At 49.5% G+C, this 18,517-nt stretch overlaps 1 protein-coding gene and 1 long non-coding RNA gene across 7 annotated transcripts in view; one reads left to right on the top strand and one right to left on the bottom strand.

Moving 5' to 3' along the window:
* LOC132005513 (uncharacterized) overlaps positions 1-17,208 on the bottom strand; it is a 29,631-nt gene extending 12,423 nt beyond the window's left edge. The window contains exon 1 of the long non-coding RNA XR_009400820.1: positions 17,137-17,208. This is a non-coding gene — a long non-coding RNA (uncharacterized LOC132005513). The remainder of the gene's footprint in view (positions 1-17,136) is intronic.
* On the top strand, positions 7,161-18,502 carry ZBTB32 (zinc finger and BTB domain containing 32). 6 transcript variants are annotated; one of them, XM_059382701.1, is made up of 6 exons: positions 7,161-7,327; positions 8,001-8,184; positions 16,237-16,310; positions 16,423-16,491; positions 16,616-16,777; positions 16,957-18,501. In XM_059382701.1, exons 4-6 carry the CDS (start codon positions 16,464-16,466, stop codon positions 17,232-17,234), a joined length of 468 nt encoding a protein of 155 aa, XP_059238684.1. In that variant the 5' UTR covers positions 7,161-7,327; positions 8,001-8,184; positions 16,237-16,310; positions 16,423-16,463; the 3' UTR covers positions 17,235-18,501. The 6 variants fall into 6 exon arrangements, with proteins under 6 accessions (XP_059238684.1, XP_059238681.1, XP_059238682.1 ...); XM_059382698.1 differs by having other exon boundaries at positions 7,161-7,429; XM_059382699.1 differs by lacking the exon at positions 8,001-8,184.
* The last annotated feature ends 15 nt before the right edge of the window (positions 18,503-18,517 follow it).

Raw genomic sequence — 18,517 nt, 5'->3', positions numbered from 1 at the left:
AAATGTCCGTTGTATCAAATGGCCAACTCACTGAATTTATCAAAAAGTCTTTTACTGGTATTAACCTAAATGGTTTAAAAGATTGGAGAGAAATGGATTTTTAGTTGTCCCCTCAGAACTGAGCTCAGAGTCCTGCATCAGAGACAGAGCAGAAAGCAGGGAACAGGCTTCCCAGCAGGGTGGGGACCCGAAGGCAGGAATAGTCTTCAGGGAAATCTGGCCGCTGAAGTTGCTGACTCCCCAGTGTGGCCTTGCTTATTCCGAGTTAGGGTTCGAGCACCAAGAGTTCAATGTGGGCTAACCTCTCTTAAATGGAAAAGCTTACATTGTTACGTTAATTCTTCCGGAATTGTGATGTAAAGTCCTGGGTGTTCAAGGCACTGTAGAATTACAAGAACCAAATTTTCCAGATCTCGCGATAACCAATTTTTTCTTAAAGATTTTTATTTGAGAAAGAGAGAGGGAGAGCACGAGTTGGGGAGGAAGGGGCAGATGGGAGAAGTGGGCTCCCCACGGAGCAGGGAGCCCGAGATGGTGCTGCCGATGCTTAACAGACTGAGCTACTCTGGTGAGAACCAGTCTTATGCAGCCAACGTCACTGATCCCTTAAGCCCCAGGGCCCAGGGGGCCCAGGCACGGACCGGGGGCCCAGGAAGCTATGTTGATGAGACAAGTTGCATCTGCCCTCATTCTGGGTGGTAAGATTGTGAATGTCTTTCCAGTAACATAATGACTCATTCAAACATTCAAATATTTATTGCTTGCCTAACATGGGCATGCACCGGGCACTGGTCTAGATCTGGGGACCCAGCAGGGAACAAATCAGACCTCAATCTCTCCCTTATAAAAGCTGACCTTTTGAAAGAGGAGATCAAGAACACCAAGAAGGGAAATATACATGTCAGAGGATGTAAGTGCTAGGGAGGAAAAGAAAATGTAAAAAGATTTAAAAACGAACAGGGAGGAGAGGCAAGCCATTTCAGCACCACATCTATATCCTGTCTAGGTCTGAGTTTCCCTAAATGGCAAAGTCCCTCTTCTGGATTATTTCCTATTGTCCATTGTCTCATCACCATGTGTGGGGGTTGGAGGGAGCTCAGACTGCCCATCTCTGCAGCACGTGCCTGCCTTGGAGCAGAGATGGATTCAGCGCTGCCCAATGGATCTGGCCAGCAGGGAAAAGTTGGTTACCCAGAGCAGACTCAGGCTCTGAGCCTAGGGAAAGATGAACAGACCCTGGGAGCAGAAAGGACCACTATCCTCTCGCCCCATAAGCCTTCTCCTGATGATTCAGAGATAAATGACACAAAAAAAGTACTGAGAATTCAGTGTTAGCTATTATCAGGGCTGTCGTTTTTATTAGCATTTGGGGACCCCATCACTCACTGGGCCAGTTATCCATTTATTGTGTCTTAATTTCAAAATTTATCAGTTGGCCTAAGGTTAGACCTTGTCAGTAGGGGGCGCTGGAGGGACACTGCAAGTGGCTTCTCCCCAGATCCCAGGGCTTTGTTCCTGTTTCCCCAGGACTGTGACCAGCAGGTGGCCGTTACTGTTCTCCACGTTGTAGCTGGCCACCTCCAGCACCTTCTTGAGCCCAGCTAGAAACATACCATTTAGCCCAAGTAAGAGATGTATTGAAAATATGAAATAGAATCATTTCTCCCTTGACTGCCTTTTCTGATGCTCTGCAAATGGAAATAGAAAGATGCAAAACAGAGCAAGTGTTGTTTTTTTGTTTTGTTTTTTGTTTTTGTTTTTTGAAGAGCTGCTTTCAGTCCTACTGCGGGAAAAAAGAAAAAAAATGATCAGAAAGATCCCTGGCATTAAAGTTCATCTCATAAAAATTCATTCCAAAATTTGAACAAGTTTGGAAATGAAGGAATTTTTCAACTTTTTAAAAAAGATTTTATTTGAGAGAGAGAGAGCAAGCAGGAGGGGCAGAGGGAGAAAGAGAAGCAGACTCCCCCAGGACCCTGGGATCATGACCTGAACCAAAGATGCTTAACTGACTGAGCCACCCAGGTGCCCTGAAATTTTTCAACTTTCAAGATCCAGAATCAAGGCCAGTGATATCTGTTTCCTAGAAACTACTCTGGTCCATGCCAATTAGCTTTTTAAACCACCCCAAACACAATGACTTAAAATTATTTTTTAGCTCCTGATTCTTTGGGACCATTGGGGCTGAGCCCAGCCAGGCAGTTCTGTGGGTCTCACCTGGGCTGACTCTTGCAGTTGCAGTCAGCTAGTGGGGTGACTGGGGGCTGTTTGGTCTAGGGTGGTTCCCCTCACATGTATGGCTGGCTGGCAGTGGGTGTAGGTAGCTGGGTTAATGGCTCTCATTGGGCCATGTGTCTACAGCAGGCCAGCCCCAGCGTGTTCACATGGCCGGGCTCATAGGGTTCCCAGAAAGGGTTTTTTAAACTATTCTCTATAAAAAAAAATACCTCTTTCTGTGACTTTGCATGTTCTTAGGAAATGCCAACACTCCCCAGCATGGCCTACCAGGCCAGGCCCTCCCCACCACACCCAGCTCCCACTCACTGCCCCCGGCTCCCCCATGCTCCTCCCCACTTTGCTCTCTCCATTCCAACAGTGGACTTCAGGGTTATGCTTCCTTCCACCCCAGAGCTCTGGAACCGATTTTCCTACTGCCTGGAAGACTCCCCTCTCCTAGTCAGGTTAGTGAGTAATTTACTTGCAAAATATTAATATAAGCATCACCTCCTCCAGGAAGGAGGAGGAAAAGCCTGACCAGGTTAGAGTTCTGTTTTCCTTTCTTCAAGTATCTACCTCGTGATTTTCCTTCAGAGACTGTAGCATAGTTTTAAGTTTACTTGCAACTAGTAACAATAGCTAACATTTAAATCACCCCTGGCTCTGTGCCCTGGGCTGTTCTAAGAACTTCATGATGTCTGTTCATATGATTTTCTCCAGGCACAGAAAGGAGAAGAAACTTGCTCCAGTTCACACGGTTGAGGAGTGGTACAGCAGGACACAAACCTGTCAGTCTGGTTCCAGAGCTAGCATCTTAACCATTCTGCTCTGTTCCCTCGCCCTGAAGTAAATAATCTGCATCTCACTACCAGACGGATAGCAGTAGATACTCTGTATGCCTGAATTGTGTCCCCTCCAGAATTCATATGTGGAAGAGCCCTAACCCACAATGTGGCTGTATTTGGAGATAGGGCCTTGAAGGGGGGAGTTAAGGTGAAATGAGGTCAGAAGAGTAGGGAGGGCCCTAATCCAATAGGACTAGTATCATTTCTCAGTCCGCTCAGGCTGCTATAGTAGAACAACATGGACTGTGCAACTTACAAACAACTGAAATCTATTTTTCTCGAGCTCACAGTTCTGGAGGTTGGGATGTCTCCGATCAAGGCACTGGAAGATTTGGTATCTGGAGAGAACCTACCTTCTGGTTCATAGATAGCTGTCTTCTTACCCTAACATCACATGGTGGAAGGAGCAAAGGAGTTCTCTGGGGTCTTTATATAAAGGCGCTAATGCTATTAATAAAGACTCAATCCTTATGACCTAATCCCCACCCCCAGCCCCATCTCCAAATATCAGCATAGTGGGGATCAGGTTTCAATATATGAACTAACACAGACATTCAGCCTATGGTACCTTTTAAGAAGAGAAAGAGATACAAGGAGTGTATATGTACAGGGGAAAGACCATGAAGGGCCCAGTGAGAAGGCCACCATCTGCAAGCCAAGGAGAGAGGCCAACTCACTGGCCACTTGATCTTGGACTTCCAGCCTCCAGAACTGTGAGAAATAAATTTCTGCTGTTTAAACTACCCCCCCCCCATCTGTGTAATTTTGTTACAGCAGCCCAAGTACACATACATTTGGTCTCTTCATGCTTGCCATTTGTACTTAGAACCATGCCAAACACATAACAAGTGCTCCAAAAATATATACTCGGGTACCACTACCTTCTCTGGAAAGTCTTTGCTCACCCTTCTCCTCCTCCCACGCCTGGTTTAAGTGCCCCTTATGGGCTTTTGTTGTTACACTTTTCACTTGATTCTGGAAGGATACGTTTTGAGGTTGTATTATTCCTTTTTAGAAGGTTCATCTTTGAATCTAAAGATTTGAGTCTTCCCCAGGGCTCAGCACAAATGGTGTATGCTGTTGGGTGTTCAGTAAATATTTGAGTGAATGCAAGTCTCCTGATCTCCACACACAAGCCCTGGATGGACATCAAGAAGGCTTGAGTTCTAAGCTTCATCCCTAAATTCCTGAGCAACCTTGGATCCTGAAACCTCAAAAGTAATCATGGCCTTGGGTTTCTCCAGAGATCAAAGCTTGGGGAAAAGTCTTTTATGCTCTAACAAGCAGGAAGTACAGGGTCATTTTTTAATCAAACACCTGTGCAGTTGAACTGCACTCCTGAGTCTTAGTCATCTGCCTAACTCTAGCTAGACTTCTTGCTGTATCTCAAACATACTATTCACTCCTGTCTCAGGGCCTTTGCACTTGCTATCTCTTCTGGGAACACACCTCCCCCAGAATTTTCCATTGCAAATAATGGCCTTAATTTTCAGTGTTTATGCCAAAGTCAAGGAGGGGTGATGGTGATCGGTAGAAAGCAACTCAGTTTCAAGGCACTGGAGAAAAAGAGAGTTGCCATTGTTCTATTAGTTCATTGACTCCTCTCAGCAGTCCTGAAAGGTGTCATTATCCCCATTTTACAGGTGAAGAAATTAAGGCCATGAGAGGTTAAGTAACTTGCTAAAGTTCTCACAACTAGAAAGTAGCAGGGCTAGGATAGGAATCCAGGCAATTTGGATCCAGTATCAAATTTCTTACCCACAAAGCTCCCTGCTTCTCAACATATATTGCTTAGTTAACACAGGGTCTGGAGTGGGGATGTTGCTCAACAAGCAATAGTTATTTCTCTACCCCTCTCATTTGACTCTTCTAATCTTATAGTCCAACCCCCAGAACCAAGTTGACAACCCTTCCTAGTCTATGAATCTGAAGTCCCTCACTTCATCTTCTTATGCCTGCACATGCTAGGTAGCTAGATTTGAGGACTCTAAAATCAGGTTCTCTGGGTTCCCATCTAGGCTCCACCTTTCACTAGCTCAGTAAACATGGGAATGTTACACCCCTCCCCAGGTCTCAGTTTCCTCACCTGTAAAATGGGGACAGTAATAATCCTTATGTTCTAGAATTGCTCTAGGGCTTCATGAGATGATGCATGTAGAATGCTTTCCACCTTGTCCTGCCCATAAAAATGACTGAAATTGTAACATATATGATTAGAGCCTCTCAGTGAGAAGCCCCCCCCTCCACGTGCCAAACTTCCGGGGCTGTGAAAAACACCCAACCACATTAAGGGCCAACATTGGGACCAGATGAACTCATTGTTCATAGACAAGAGGTTGGCTGGGTGAGAGGACTCCTCACCTGATCCAACCCAGATCTACCAGACAGTTACTTCCTAGAGGCAACGTGGTTCAGGGGGGTAATCTCTTGGGTCTGATAGACCTGGGTCTGAATTCCAGCTCTGATTTCTCCTCAGGACCTTAGTTTCTTCATCTGCCAAATGGGAAGAGACTACTGTTAAGACTGATTAAGCATATGAGTTTAATTCAGAAGGTTATGTGATATTCATTCTACTCCTTGCTTAGCCACAGACCAGCTCTGTGGGATGAGATGAGTGTCTTCAGCTCTGTGAGCCTTGGTTGTCAGCTCCACTGGGTGTTGTCACCATTCCTAACCCTGAAGTGGCTATGAGGATTTCCCAGGACCACATGTGCTACACTCTGCACCCTGTAGCAGTATATACCAAGAGTTAGGAGTTTAGGCTCTGGAGTCAGGCTGCAACAGGCCTTGTTCAAATTCCAGCTCTGACAATTAGCCCTGGTGAGGTCTCAGAGAAATCAATTTCTTCTCCCAACCTCAATTCATTTATCTGTGAAGTGAGAATAATATCAATAAATGTCCAATAGAGCTTGTTATAAGAGTTCCATACATGTAAAGCACTTAAAACTGGCTTGGTTCAGTGTAAGTGGCAAAGATATTAGGACAATTTTTAAAATATCCTTTCCTAGAATGCAAATGCATTTGCCCCAAAGTTTGAGGACTTGAAAACATGCACGTAGTGAAGCCTTCAGGATCAGATTCAAGTCCAAACCAAAAACCAAAAACCGGGCACCTGGGTGGCTCGGTTGGTTGAGCAACTGCCTTCAGCTCAGGTCACAGTCCCGGAGTCTCGGGATCGAGTCCCGCATCGGGCTCCCAGCTCCATGGGGAGTCTGCTTCTCCCTCTGACCTTCTCGCCTCTCATGCTCTCTCTCGCTGTCTCTCTCTCAAGTAAATAAATAAAATCTTAAAAAAAAAAAAAAAAAAAAAACAAAAGCCAAACCAACCAAACAAAAACCCAAACAAACAAACAAAAACCAAAATATCCACCTTCATTTGTAGTTGAGAAACCAGGGCCACGTGATGACATCAAGCCCCACCCCACATCTACAAGATCAACCCTACTTAACCACAGTGTAGCTCGAATGCCGGACTCTCACCAGAACAAGGTCAGAATCCCAGCAACACCCATGCTCGCCCTGCGACGTGAGCCAAGTGAGACTCAGAAGTTAACCAGCAGAGTAATCAGCTCCCTCGCAGGGTTATTTAGCAGACGTCGATGAGATGACGCACACAACACGGCACCCAGAAAGGGTTCAGCGATCGGGGGCTGTTGTTACTATTGCTACAGCACCTGTCTTCTCCAGCTTTTTTAGGGGTTTACTCCCACCCGCCACTCGCCTTAGTCGGTCTCCGTCCTGACTTCTGGCAGCAGCTACTATCCCAGCCCCTCCTCAGGAGGGTCCTCCTGCGCCCTTCCTTCGTCCCCAGCTCCTCAGCTAGCTGCGGGGAGGTGGGCGCCAGACAACACTCCACCAAGCACAGGGACTGAAATCCAACTGCCGCCTGAAACCGTTGGACTGGGCTCCCGCCTCCTGGTCCTCTAATCAATCAAAAGAAAAGAAGCAAGCCCCTAGACCAATCAGAAGTGGAAGCGGTCGAGCAATGCCCGCCTCCTTAAAGCGCCCTAGCTCCTCATTGGATGTGTCCGAGCGCGGACCCAAAGCTAAGCCACTTAGAAGAGAGTGGGGCCAGCCAATCAGCAGTGCAACCGCAGCCGGGCGGGTGGAACCGGAGAGGCAGTATCAGCTCACAGACTCGCGCGGTGGGAGCTCGCCGCCTGTCAACGCCAAAACCCTGCATGGACAGAAAGCCAGCTGGCTAAGCTCTTAGCCCTGGCCAATTAATGGCGGGGCAGAGCAATGGATCATTCTCTCTGCGGTGTGGTATGTGTGTGTGAGAAGGGAGACGGCTAGTACGTGAAGTGCGCAGTTAACCATGGCTCAGGCAAGGAGCATTTGAAGCGCGATCATCTAGACCAATCACAGGTCAAGGCAGTACCCCTTCTAATGCTTTCCTTGTCCCCCCCCCTTACTTCCGGTGAGGCATGGTGCGTTCTGCAACCAATCAGTGGTGGGCAGGGCAAGAGGCGGGAAAGGGAAGCTGCCTACGGGCACCCGAAGCCTGGCAGGCCCTTGAGGGCCTCCCAACCATCAGAGACACACACTTCATAGACTGTCAGGGGTTGAGAGAGACGTGAAAAGCTTTGCAACAAGGGCTAAGCAGGGTGGCAAGACAGAAGCAGGAAGCGGTGGTATCCCGAGCCCTTGCAGAGGAAGCTTCCAAGACTGTTGAGGCGAAGGAGGTTCAGGGCCCAGTGCTTTCACAGAGAGGGTGACACAGCCACTCAGCAGGGGAGGGGGGCGAGCTGGAGGGTAACGGCTCAGTGTTAGAGACCTGACCCAAGTCCACGGACCAATCAGGCTCCACCGCCCTGCCACACCTCAGAGTCAGCGGAGTGGGTGGGAGCTCCGCAGCCAATCAGGGGTGGGCGCGAGGCGGGAGCGAGCAAGTGGAGCTATCCTAGGTGCCTCCTAGAATGTTGAGCATGCTCAGCAGGAAGCGACCAGCGCTGCAGCCAATCAGCGTCCGCCTCGGGATCCAGGCGCGACAGGCAAGCTGTGCACGCGCCCAGGCCTCGAGCTCCGGGCCTCGCGACACTCGCCACTTTCTAACGGCCACTCGAGCTTGTGCCGCCCTCAGTGTATGTGAGACTGTGGGAAGAGGAACAGGGTCCAAGTGGGTGAGTGCCGTGGTTTTTCTTACACTTTTTAAGGCTTGGGACTGGTCCAGGCCAACCTGGGGTATGAGGGCTTGAGTGGTTGTTGTGAGGGTTGCGGGCTTTACTCCGTGGGGACTCCCTTTGCCCTGGTGAGGCTGGCAATGGGACCTCCCGGGCACCTTTGGAGGCCAGGCCAACATGTCCTGAGTTGGTCCATGGTCCCTGAGGCTAACTTGACTTGGAAGTCGTATTTGGGGGGCTGTTGGGAGGCCCTCGGAGCTCTGCATGGCATCACTGGCCCTGAGGTATGGCCTCTGAACTGTGGGACGTTGTCTGAGGGCTCTGGACTGAGTCTGAATCTGGCGACTGGAAAGAGAGGCCTGGCGACTCTCCAGAGGTTATTGGGAGTCACTGGGCCAAAGATGAAACTTGTGTGACTTGAGAGATTTTCTGGGGTCTTGGGATCCAGCTTGGGCTGAGAGTGAGAGTTGCCAAGGTTGAAAGCCCAATGGGAAGTTGTCGATGGCCATTGCATCCAGGCTGTGCTAAGAACATGTGGCTGCAAGGCTTTTGGGAGGGGTTGCTGGACTCCAGGTTGAGGCACAGATTTTCCAGTATTGGGTCCAGGTTAGACAGCCTGACCAAGAGGTTAGACCCAAGGTCTTCAGGAGGTTCTTGAGGAGGGAGTTTCTGAATCTCAGAGGTTGTTTGCCCTCCACGGAATATTACTGCTGTGTGACTCTAGAAAAAAACAGGATTGGTTCATGTTAGGCCTTTGGGTCCACTCTCTCCCAAACTCTGATCATTCCGAAAAGGTATCAGGCAGTGAGAATAGGGCCAGATGCATAGGGAAGATGGACGTTCTATTGGAGCACAGGAAGAGGTGTATGAGATATCCTGCTCCTTAAGAAATCACCCAGGTTGTCTTTACAGAAAATTTTTCATTCTTATTGGACAGGGTGTTGATATCTAATTTCACTCGGCTGTTCAAATTATACATGGTATTAGAGCTTTCAGAGTGCTTTCATGTACGCCCAGAGTTCTTAAACCTTGGATGGGGGATACAAGGGAGTGGTCTATGAGTAGATTAAAAGGGTTTTTGAGCTCTTGGAAATCACAAGAAAAACTGTATGCATGTTGTTTGGAGGGGAGCATGCAAAGCAGCCGCAAGGATAAACAAGGAGTATTTAACCTGTCCAGGGACTGGCTTCAGTCTGTGAATCCCTTATCATTCACATATACAATGGTATGAGTATCTATAATTTTCTGGTGTAAAGAGTTGATTCTGTGGCTTAAAATGTTTAAAAGGATGGTAATCCCCTTAACCATGACATTAAGAACCACTGGAATTAAGCAGGTTCCTGTATTACCTGTGGGGCCTAGGCCAGACTAGAAATGAAGATTCCCCTTTTCTTCCCACACCTGGTGTTGGCACACATTTCAAGACATATTAGCCTGCATGTCTGAGCTCAGTATACCTGCCCTTCACACAAAATCAAGGCCTGGAGTGTGTACATCGGTGATACAGTTAATCCTCCTGAGTATAGACCTGGGGTTAAGGGCTGTGTAGGTCCTGGAAATGGGCCATTTAGGAGAGGAAGTCCAGGGTTCTAAGCTCCCAAAGCACAGCCAAGAACTGGGGGAAACATGTTCCAGGTGGGCCTTTCCTAGATGCCCTTGGATCCTTGACCCAAGGTGGGAGGACACAGCCAGAGGGGGTCAGAGTAGGTTTCATGCAATACTGGCATTCAGTACTGGTCTTGAAAACAGCCCCACTGAGCAAACTGAGGATCTCAGAAGAGTTAGCCCCATATTAGGGCTGGAGAAAAAGGCCACCTACAGAGAAGATGCAGTGGAACCTAAACTTTCTTTTTAAACTTCGAGTCTAGTTCTTTTTCCACTTGATCCACAAAAGATATGTTAGGATAAGGTTTCTATGACCTAGGTACAGTTCACATAGCTATGATTACACTGGTTCTTGAGTTATATGAAACATAGATTTAAGGGAAGAAAGAAACTAATTTACTCCGCGTTGTCTCTTCTCTGGTATGTGTTGGATGTACTTAACTAGAAAGAGTGGGCATTTGAAAGTTTATGTAAGATTTGGATAATTGGCCTTCATCTGCATAAAATACTGTGGGGGAATTTAACCACCTTAATTTGAAGAAAGAGATGTGTTCCTGGAAAAAGGGAAAGTTCATATAATTTTTCTAAATTGAATCTTGTTTAACTTGGCTTTGGAATACTTAGTATTTAAAATAAGTGCGATAGGGCGCCTGGGTGGCTCAGTGGGTTAAGCCACTGCCTTCGGCTCAGGTCATGATCTCAGGGTCCTGGGATCGAGTCCCGCATCAGGTTCTCTGCTCAGCAGGGAGTCTGCTTCCTCCTCTCTCTCTCTCTGCCTGCCTCTGCCTACTTGTGATCTCTCTCTGTCAAATAAATAAATAAAATCTTTAAAAAAAAATAAAATAAAATAAGTGCGATAAAGGGAAATATTTTTCATAAAACAAATAATCATGTCTCCAATTGGCCTATTCTGATGGTTTAGTTTTAATTATATTTAAAGAGAATCCATACTTGTATTGCTGTGTTGATATTTTTATATCAAGCCGGGCTGTACCTACAGGGGCATATGAAGTAGCATGCCTATCATTTCTATTGAAGGTCATGACTATCAATTAGAATTTATTATTGAATTAGAATTAGAATTTATTATTGAAGGTCATGCCTATCAACTAGAATTTTAAAATAGCAGACTTTAAACTTTAATTAATAATATAAGTATTGGGACTGAGAGGCAAAAATCATACCTTTTTCTCCCCACATAGTCCTTCCGGTTATGTCTCACCTAATCTCTCCTACCCACTCTACCCTATCCCAGGATGGGGTTTGTGTCCCAGAACCAATGGTTTCCTGGGTCCACCCCAGGAGACAACTGTAGGGGATTCCTACAGAGTCAGCCTGGGAAGTAGAAGGTGGACAAGGTTTTTTTTTTTTTTTTTAAAGATTTTATTTATTTATTTGACAGAGAGAGATCACAAGTAGACAGAGAGGCAGGCAGAGAGAGAGAGAGGAGGAAGCAGGCTCCCTGCTGAGCAGAGAGCCCGATGCGGGACTCGATCCCAGGACCCTGAGATCATGACCTGAGCCGAAGGCAGCGGCTTAACCCACTGAGCCACCCAGGCGCCCCGGTGGACAAGGTTTTTGAGATTGTGATGGGAGACTTTTTAAGAATAGAGTTATCACTTTCCCTACCCTTCCAAGTCAGAGTACTATTTGCTCGTGCTTCTGCTGTCACTGCTCAATGCAAGATGGTTTGGGCTGTGTAGTCAAGAACATAGGGAGAGAGAAGGGCCTAGAGTGGCACCAGCCTGAGGGCTGAGGCTAGAGGTCCCTGGAGATACCTCTAAGGGGTGGTCTTTAAAAGGATATCCTTAAGTGGGGTAGACACCAGGTAGGAGGCAAAATGGGGTTTCCCATTCTTGGGGGCTTTTGTTCACTGAATGGGGAGTCCCCTTGCCCTTCTCCTCCATATTAGGTTTCCTGAAAGCCTGCTGACACTCCCTGTCAACTATACTTGGCTTATAGAGGATGCTGCCCTTTGAGGACAATCTCTAACATTCTTGATCATCAATGAGCAAATCCTACCAGTGGGGGAGCTGAGTCACAGGCTCCCTACATGAAGTAGGGTTGTGAGGCAAGGCCACTGGGTGATGCTGTAATCTTCCAGACCCCTGTACCTTTTCTTCTGCACTTGGGGTTTCTCTCTCATGGTTTTCCCCCACTTATTCCATATCTCCAGGGCTGTATTACTGTGTTGAAGAACGTTTTTCTCTGTACACCTACATATCAGGAATTGGTGCTTTTATATGTCCAGGCCAAGTGTCTTTTATATGGGTGTTTAATGAGTCCCTGGGTGTGGTGGTATGAGGAGTTAGAAAGCTTAGAAATGGAAAATATTTAACGTTCAGAGTAGCACATGAATACAACCTGTCCATTTGCATTTTCCCTTTCGCTCTGAGTCATCTTCCCCTCTCCCCCCACCCTATGATTGCCCCTCCACCAGCCCCACCCACTGGCACACCCTGTCTGATCTAGGAAGGGTTAACATCTGCATATACCCAAGCTAGAATGAGAGGTAGATGGGGAAGGCATGTTAGGTCTGGAGGGAGAAAGCAGAAGGCTGTCTGAACATTTTGGGGTCCTGGAGCCAAAGGGAGAAACAGGAGTTTAGGGACATAATATTTGGGTCTAGGAGGGGACTAGGATCTAAGGGAGAAAAAGCCTAGGGTGAACCAGACTTTGTCAGGTCACCAGAGCAGCCTACCAATGCCTAATTTATCTTCCAGTTACTTATTGGGCATATATGATATACCAGGCACATATCACAAATGATTTCTCTACGTTTGTTGAATGAATTAAAAAGCCATAGGATGAGGGATAACAGAATAATAAAAAACAGAAAAAGAAATTTGAGTCTCTCAGACCTCATCCTTTCCCCAGGTTAACGAGTACTAAAGTGTGAAAACAGGGGAAATCTCCTGAGAGCTTGACCCTTTTGACAGGAAGTGAAAGAAACCCCAGAGTTCTGATTTCAGAGAAATGTCATTTGTCATCAACCCAAGAAAAGGGAGTTTTCTCTTCGAGGACCACCGCGGGCCCTTCCTGGGGTTGCCCCCTTCAGAAGTTGATGGGAGAATCTGAGTCACTTGTACATTCAGTCCCCAGTGGTGGCCCAGATGACAGGGTCCTTTCCACAGAGCAGTCAGGCTTCCTAGTACTAAAAGTCAGGGAGAGGAAGGACAGGCATGCTTTTGGCTCTCTTTCACTCTCTCCTTGGAATCCCGATGTTTCAGTCCTTTTTACTTCTGAAGTAGTAGAAACAGCTTCTAGCTGCTAGAGCTGACAGTTCTCAGAACTAATCCTATTTGAATGATGCTATTGTACTGACAAACCACTTTCACATTCATCATGTCATTTCATCTTCACCCTCACCTCCAAATGAGATAAGCAAAGGTTATCCCTATTTCATGGATGAGGTAACTGAGGCTTAGAGAGGTGACTTGCCTAACGTGACTCAATTAGTAAACAGCAGAGATGAGACTCGAATGTGGGTCTAATTATTCCAAGGTTCTTGCTGCGAGATGAAATTTTTAAAAAAAGATTTTTATTTATTTATTTGAGAGAGCAGGCAGAGAGTGCGAGACTACACATGAGAAGGGGAGGGGGCAGAGGGAGAGGGAAAAGCAGACTCCTGGTTGATCATGGAGCTTGATGCGTCCTGGAGCTCTATCTCAGGACCCTGAGATGACGATCTGAGCTGAAGGTGGATGCTTAACTGACTGAGCCACCCAGGCACTCCATGATTTTTATTCTTTTAAAGTAATCTCTACACCCAGCATGGGGCTCCAACCTACAACCCCAAGATCAAGAGTTGCATGCTCTACAAACAAAGCCAGGCACCCCTTCACATGAACTTCTTTGACTCTAGAAGTTCACAAATGAAATACGGAGACAAGGGAGGAAGAATGTCTTGAATCTGGAAGTAGAGGAGGTGGTCTTTCTTAGAGGGGTAAAGCAGAGCCAGGGGTATAAAGCCACACCCCCTTGGGGGGACTGTGGCAGACTGATACTTGGGACACCCAATGGAAGACTGTGAGGTCAGGGGCGGGGCTAGCTCCAGGGGGGCCCCAGGAGCCCCAACAGCAGTTCAGAGCATGCGGTGTCCAGGAGGAAGCTACAACTGGTGAGTGGTTGCTTCTCCCCAGCTGAGACTTTCCTCCCACTACACCCTGCTTTTTGTCCCCTTCCTACCAACCTGTAGCCTTCTCCCTGAGGTGTCCAAGTAGTAATCCTCCCCACAAGGGTCCTTACTCATGGTGACTCCACATTAAGGAATATGCCTACCAGGCACTGAGACACTTAGATCTGTCTCTTAGTATCTGGGTTCCCAGTTCTCTTCTTAAAAGTCAGTGTGGTAGTTTTGATATGTGATGAATTTCTGCCTTATTGGATCTTTCTACTCGTTGCTTTGGGCTTATAAAAAACAAAATTAAACCAACTCCTTATCCTAAAATCTGGAAAGAAAATAGCCTCCCCCTATACAGATCCCATTTTCCTTTCTCATGCTTCTTCATAGGTCAAAACTTTCTCCAAAATCTCTCTCCATCCTTGATCAGAACCTTCTCTTCTGTGGCTTCTGCTCCCTCAACCCACTGGATGGGGCTCTCTTCTCGGTCCTTCTCTGAGGACATGTTCTAGAAGTTTCAGCCGTAGGGGGATAATCAATTGATGCTGCCTTGCAGCAATGACCTCAGTCTTACTGTCCTTTCTGCCTCTCAAGACTACTCAGCTCCATGTGATGGGGTGAAGGTGGGGTTGGGGGGTCACACTAGCTTTCAAAACTCTCCCGTGAAGCTGTGTCTTGCTCCATCCCTAACTGCCAGGGCTGACTGGGTCTTACGGTGATTTCTTTGTCTGGAAAGAAGAAAGCCTGGCCTGCTCCAAGGTCTTTCCTTGTAGAAGGGCTTAGAGTAGCAGAAGTATCGGCATCTGCTCTTTTTTAAGTAGAGACTGTCAACTGGCAGGGCCCATATATACTAGCCTTAAACCCACTATTTGATATAGTCACTAACTGCTTGGTCCTTACTCTTTAAGTCCTGAATATGGTCTAATTTCTATTCTCCTGCCAACCCCCTCCTCACCCCTACCCTGTGGTCCATTATGATTCTGGATAAGCTCAGGTCCTCTCTTGGGTTAGTTTATTTGTTCCATTCAGGGCACAAAGAGCTCTGAACCAGCAACTCACTCTTTCTCCCCTCACCTCCACAGGCTTGAGAATATGCTGTTCCTCTTTCCTCTTTCCACCATGGACCCCACACTGTGGCCTTTCTTTCAGGTCCTCTGAGACTGGTACCCAGGCAAGGCACAATGCCCCTGTTCCCGACGACAAGACTGCTTAGCCCCTATGGCTCTGATCGGCTGGTACGGCTAGCAGCCAGGCTCCGACCGGCACTGTGTGATACCTTGATCACTGTGGGAAGCCAAGAATTCCCTGCCCACAGCCTGGTCTTGGCAGGTGTGAGCCAGCAGCTGGGCCGCAGGGGCCACTGGGCTCTGATGAAAGGCATCAGCCCTTCCACCTTTGCCCAGCTTCTGTACTTTGTTTATGGGGAGAGTGTAGAACTGCAGCCTGGGGAACTCGGACCCCTTGAGGAAGCGGCCAGAGCCTTGGGGGTACAGTCTCTGGAAGAGGCATGCAAGAAGGCTCGACGGGACAGGGCTAGAGAACTGGGTCCAGGGCTCAAGGAACATCAGGAGGAGCCAGAGAAACCCACAAAGGACTCTGAGAGAGGACTGGAGGGACATGGAGAGCAGAGACCAGAGACATTTGTTAGAGCTGGTTGGAGAGAACAAGAGGCACTGTATGAGCAAAGGCCACCAAAAGACAGCTCTGAGAGAGCAGAGGCAATGAAGGAGGGTGCGGGGAAGCAGAGGAGATCAAAGGAAAAACTTAAGCAATCGCCTAATGGCCATGCGGGAACAGATGGGAAGGAAGACGGGATTATGTGGGTGACAGAGAGTCCAGGGGGCTCTGAGGAAGGTCTGCGGGAGTTCTCTTGCCCCCTTCCCCCACCAGGTTCCCTCCAAACAAGCGTCATTCCTAGGCCCTGGTGGGCTGAGGCCCCTTGGTTGGGGGAGGGCCAGCCCGCCCTGTGGAGCATCCTGCTGTTGCCACCCAGATATGGCACTCCCTTCTCCCATAGCACCCCCATCACTGGAGCCTGGCAGGAGGTCTGGCCTCAGGACCAGAGGTGAGTGAAGAGCCTAATGGAAGACCTCCCTGGCTGGGAGGGAGTGGCTCAGGATAGGCAGCAGTGATGGGTAGAAAGGCACCACATCTCTTATCTGTACTGTACATTTCCTGAGCTGGTGATAGGACAAGAAGCTTCCACCACAGGGGAATTCAAAGCCCAGACCCTAAGGAGGACTCATGACATCTCCCTCTTCAGGAAGGGCCTGGCCAGGATCCCAGGTTTTGCCAAGGCTAACTCTTCCCCACCCCATCCCCAGGATCCCATTGTCCCTGAACCCTGAGAAAGGTGTCTGGAACCAGAACCAGTTGGCCAACTCCAGTCATGCCGCAGGTAAGCCCTGAAGTACCCTGTACAAATGCTGTAACATGGTCTCTCTCTCCTTAGGCTGGGACTCCAGGAGTCCAGCCTGAGGAGAGCACCTCCTTCACTCTGCTCCCTCCAGGTTTCCTCCCCCAGGGCCCCACAAAGCTCAGCCCTGGGGAGATGAAAGAGTCTGATCAGAGGCACACAGGTGAGTAGGGTGAGGGCGATTTTACCTCAGCCCCACTGTAGTTCCCAAAGTCTTTTCTGGGAGTACCAGTGGTCCAGCTCTGGGATTTCCAGCCCTGCTTCCTTTGCCTTCTCTAACCCCACAGGTGAACTTGCAACTTGTGTGGGTCATGTGAGTAGAGCAGGCCTAACTCACCAACAACCTCCCCCACCCCCACCTGCTCGGTCTCGGCCCTATTCTTGTTCTGTCTGTGGAAAAAGGTTCTCACTCAAGCATCAGATGGAGACGCACTACCGAGTCCACACAGGTATGGGCTCCCCACCCAGTGCAATTATCTGCTCCCTTCCAAACTCTGGTCTGTCTGCTCCTAAGTCCTCTGTGTGCTTGACTCCCAACACAGTTCCTTTGCTCAATCGCCCAGATCAACCCCTACACCAGCCTTCACCCACTTCTTTCTTTACCGGCCTCCCCCTCCACCTGCCCTAGGAGAGAAGCCCTTCTCCTGTAGCCTCTGCCCCCAGCGCTCCCGGGACTTCTCAGCCATGACCAAGCACCTGCGGACGCATGGGGCCGCACCATACCGCTGCCCTCTGTGCCAGGCCGGCTGCCCCAGCCTGGCCTCCATGCAGGCGCACATGCGCGGCCACTCGCCCAGCCAGCTCCCACCTGGATGGACCATTCGCTCCACCTTCCTCTACTCCTCTTCTTCGAGGCCGTCCCGGGCCTCGACCTCTCCCTGTAGGTCCCCTTCCTCAACCACCTGATGGGGTTGGTAGCTTCTTTGGCTTCAGCTGACAATACAATTAAAGAATGAAAGACGGGCCGACGGGCTGGCTAGGTTTCTGACCCAGCACCACAGCTATTGGCAGCCTAGAAAATCCGGCTCCAAGAAGCGCCGCAGAAAAGTCGCTGCAAGCCTTCTTCCAGATGCCCGCGGGCCCCAGAAGCCTGGGCCAGCGAGCCCGTGTGGGGTGCGGGCAATGAAGTTTGCACGAGTGAAAATTGTGCGGGGACTAGCGATTCCATCATCAAAATAAAGAGTTTCCTGTGCCCTCCTTTCAGGACCAGAAGCGGAGTCCAGACTTTATAGTCTGTGAGCTGGGGAGAGGGAAGGAAGGGCAGCCTTGCCCCTTGTCCTGTGGCGGCCCCTGCTGGCGGTGCTTCCACTGTTCAGCGCGGGGGGCCACCTTCATCTCCAGTTGTCCCTGTTCTCCCTCAGAGGTAGCGGCCCGCGAGGGCCACGAAGTCCAGGCTGACTTAGCAGGAAGCCCTGTTGGCGGAGGCTGTGAGGAACCAAGTTATTAGCCCCTTTCACAGCAAACAACGGTGCGCAGAATATGAGTCTGGGACCCCCAGCCCAGGGCTCCAGGAACGCGTGCTCCACCCTCCTCCTTTCCTTGAGCTTTCTGCCACCCTCCTCCTCTCCTTGAGCACAAGGACCGCAAAGCTGCGGCCTCTCGAGCATTCCCTCGATGCTGTGCAGAACTGCAGCCGGGTGGCGCCTCCAACTGAGACTAATCCTCTGCCGCGGCCCTTTCCCACCCCACGCCTCTTGCAGTCGCGAACTTCATTTCCCAGTGTCTCTGGGATTCCCAGGGTCCGAAGCCCACAGCACCCTGGGAGTAGTAGTTCACGCGTACCCTCGTCTCGAAAGGAACAATGGGAAGAGTTTGGGGCGAGAACCACACCTCCCGGCAGCCCCCGAGACGGTTTTCTGGGTCCGATTAGGACCTAGTCCCAGCTCTCGCGGCCCTAGCTCCCGGCGGAAGAAGCGAGGCGCCAGGACTACATTACCCGGAGTTCCCTGCGCCTCGCCCCTCTCCGGCCGCCACACAGGGTCTGTGCTCTCCAGGCGCGGTCTAAGGGTGACTGCCGACTGGCCTCGGACTCCCGCTCCCGTGGTGCCCCGCGCGTGGCCGGCCCAGCCCCCGGCTCCCGCTGGCCCCGCGGCGGCGCTGGTTGCTGTCGTGAGCCGCAGCCGCCCCGCCCCACCTCTCCCTCCCCTCCCCCCCCGGCCCTGCGCACGGGCCGCCCCTCCCCCCGCCTC

Source organism: Mustela nigripes, chromosome 17 (genome assembly GCF_022355385.1).
Source record: "Mustela nigripes isolate SB6536 chromosome 17, MUSNIG.SB6536, whole genome shotgun sequence".
Classification (NCBI taxonomy): Eukaryota; Metazoa; Chordata; class Mammalia; order Carnivora; family Mustelidae; genus Mustela; species Mustela nigripes.
Note: the sequence above shows the minus strand (reverse complement) of the source record. Positions and strands in the feature narration are given on the sequence as shown.

What these genes read in the sequence shown, in the direction of transcription:
- ZBTB32 (XM_059382696.1), top strand. Translation starts at nt 15,094, where the DNA reads ATGCCCCTGTTCCCGACGACAAGACTGCTTAGCCCCTATGGCTCTGAT. An exon ending in GTCTGGCCTCAGGACCAGAG is followed by an intron (nt 15,978 to 16,236) that starts GTGAGTGAAGAG and finishes CCCCATCCCCAG; the next exon opens with GATCCCATTGTCCCTGAACC. An exon ending in GCACTACCGAGTCCACACAG is followed by an intron (nt 16,778 to 16,956) that starts GTATGGGCTCCC and finishes CACCTGCCCTAG; the next exon opens with GAGAGAAGCCCTTCTCCTGT.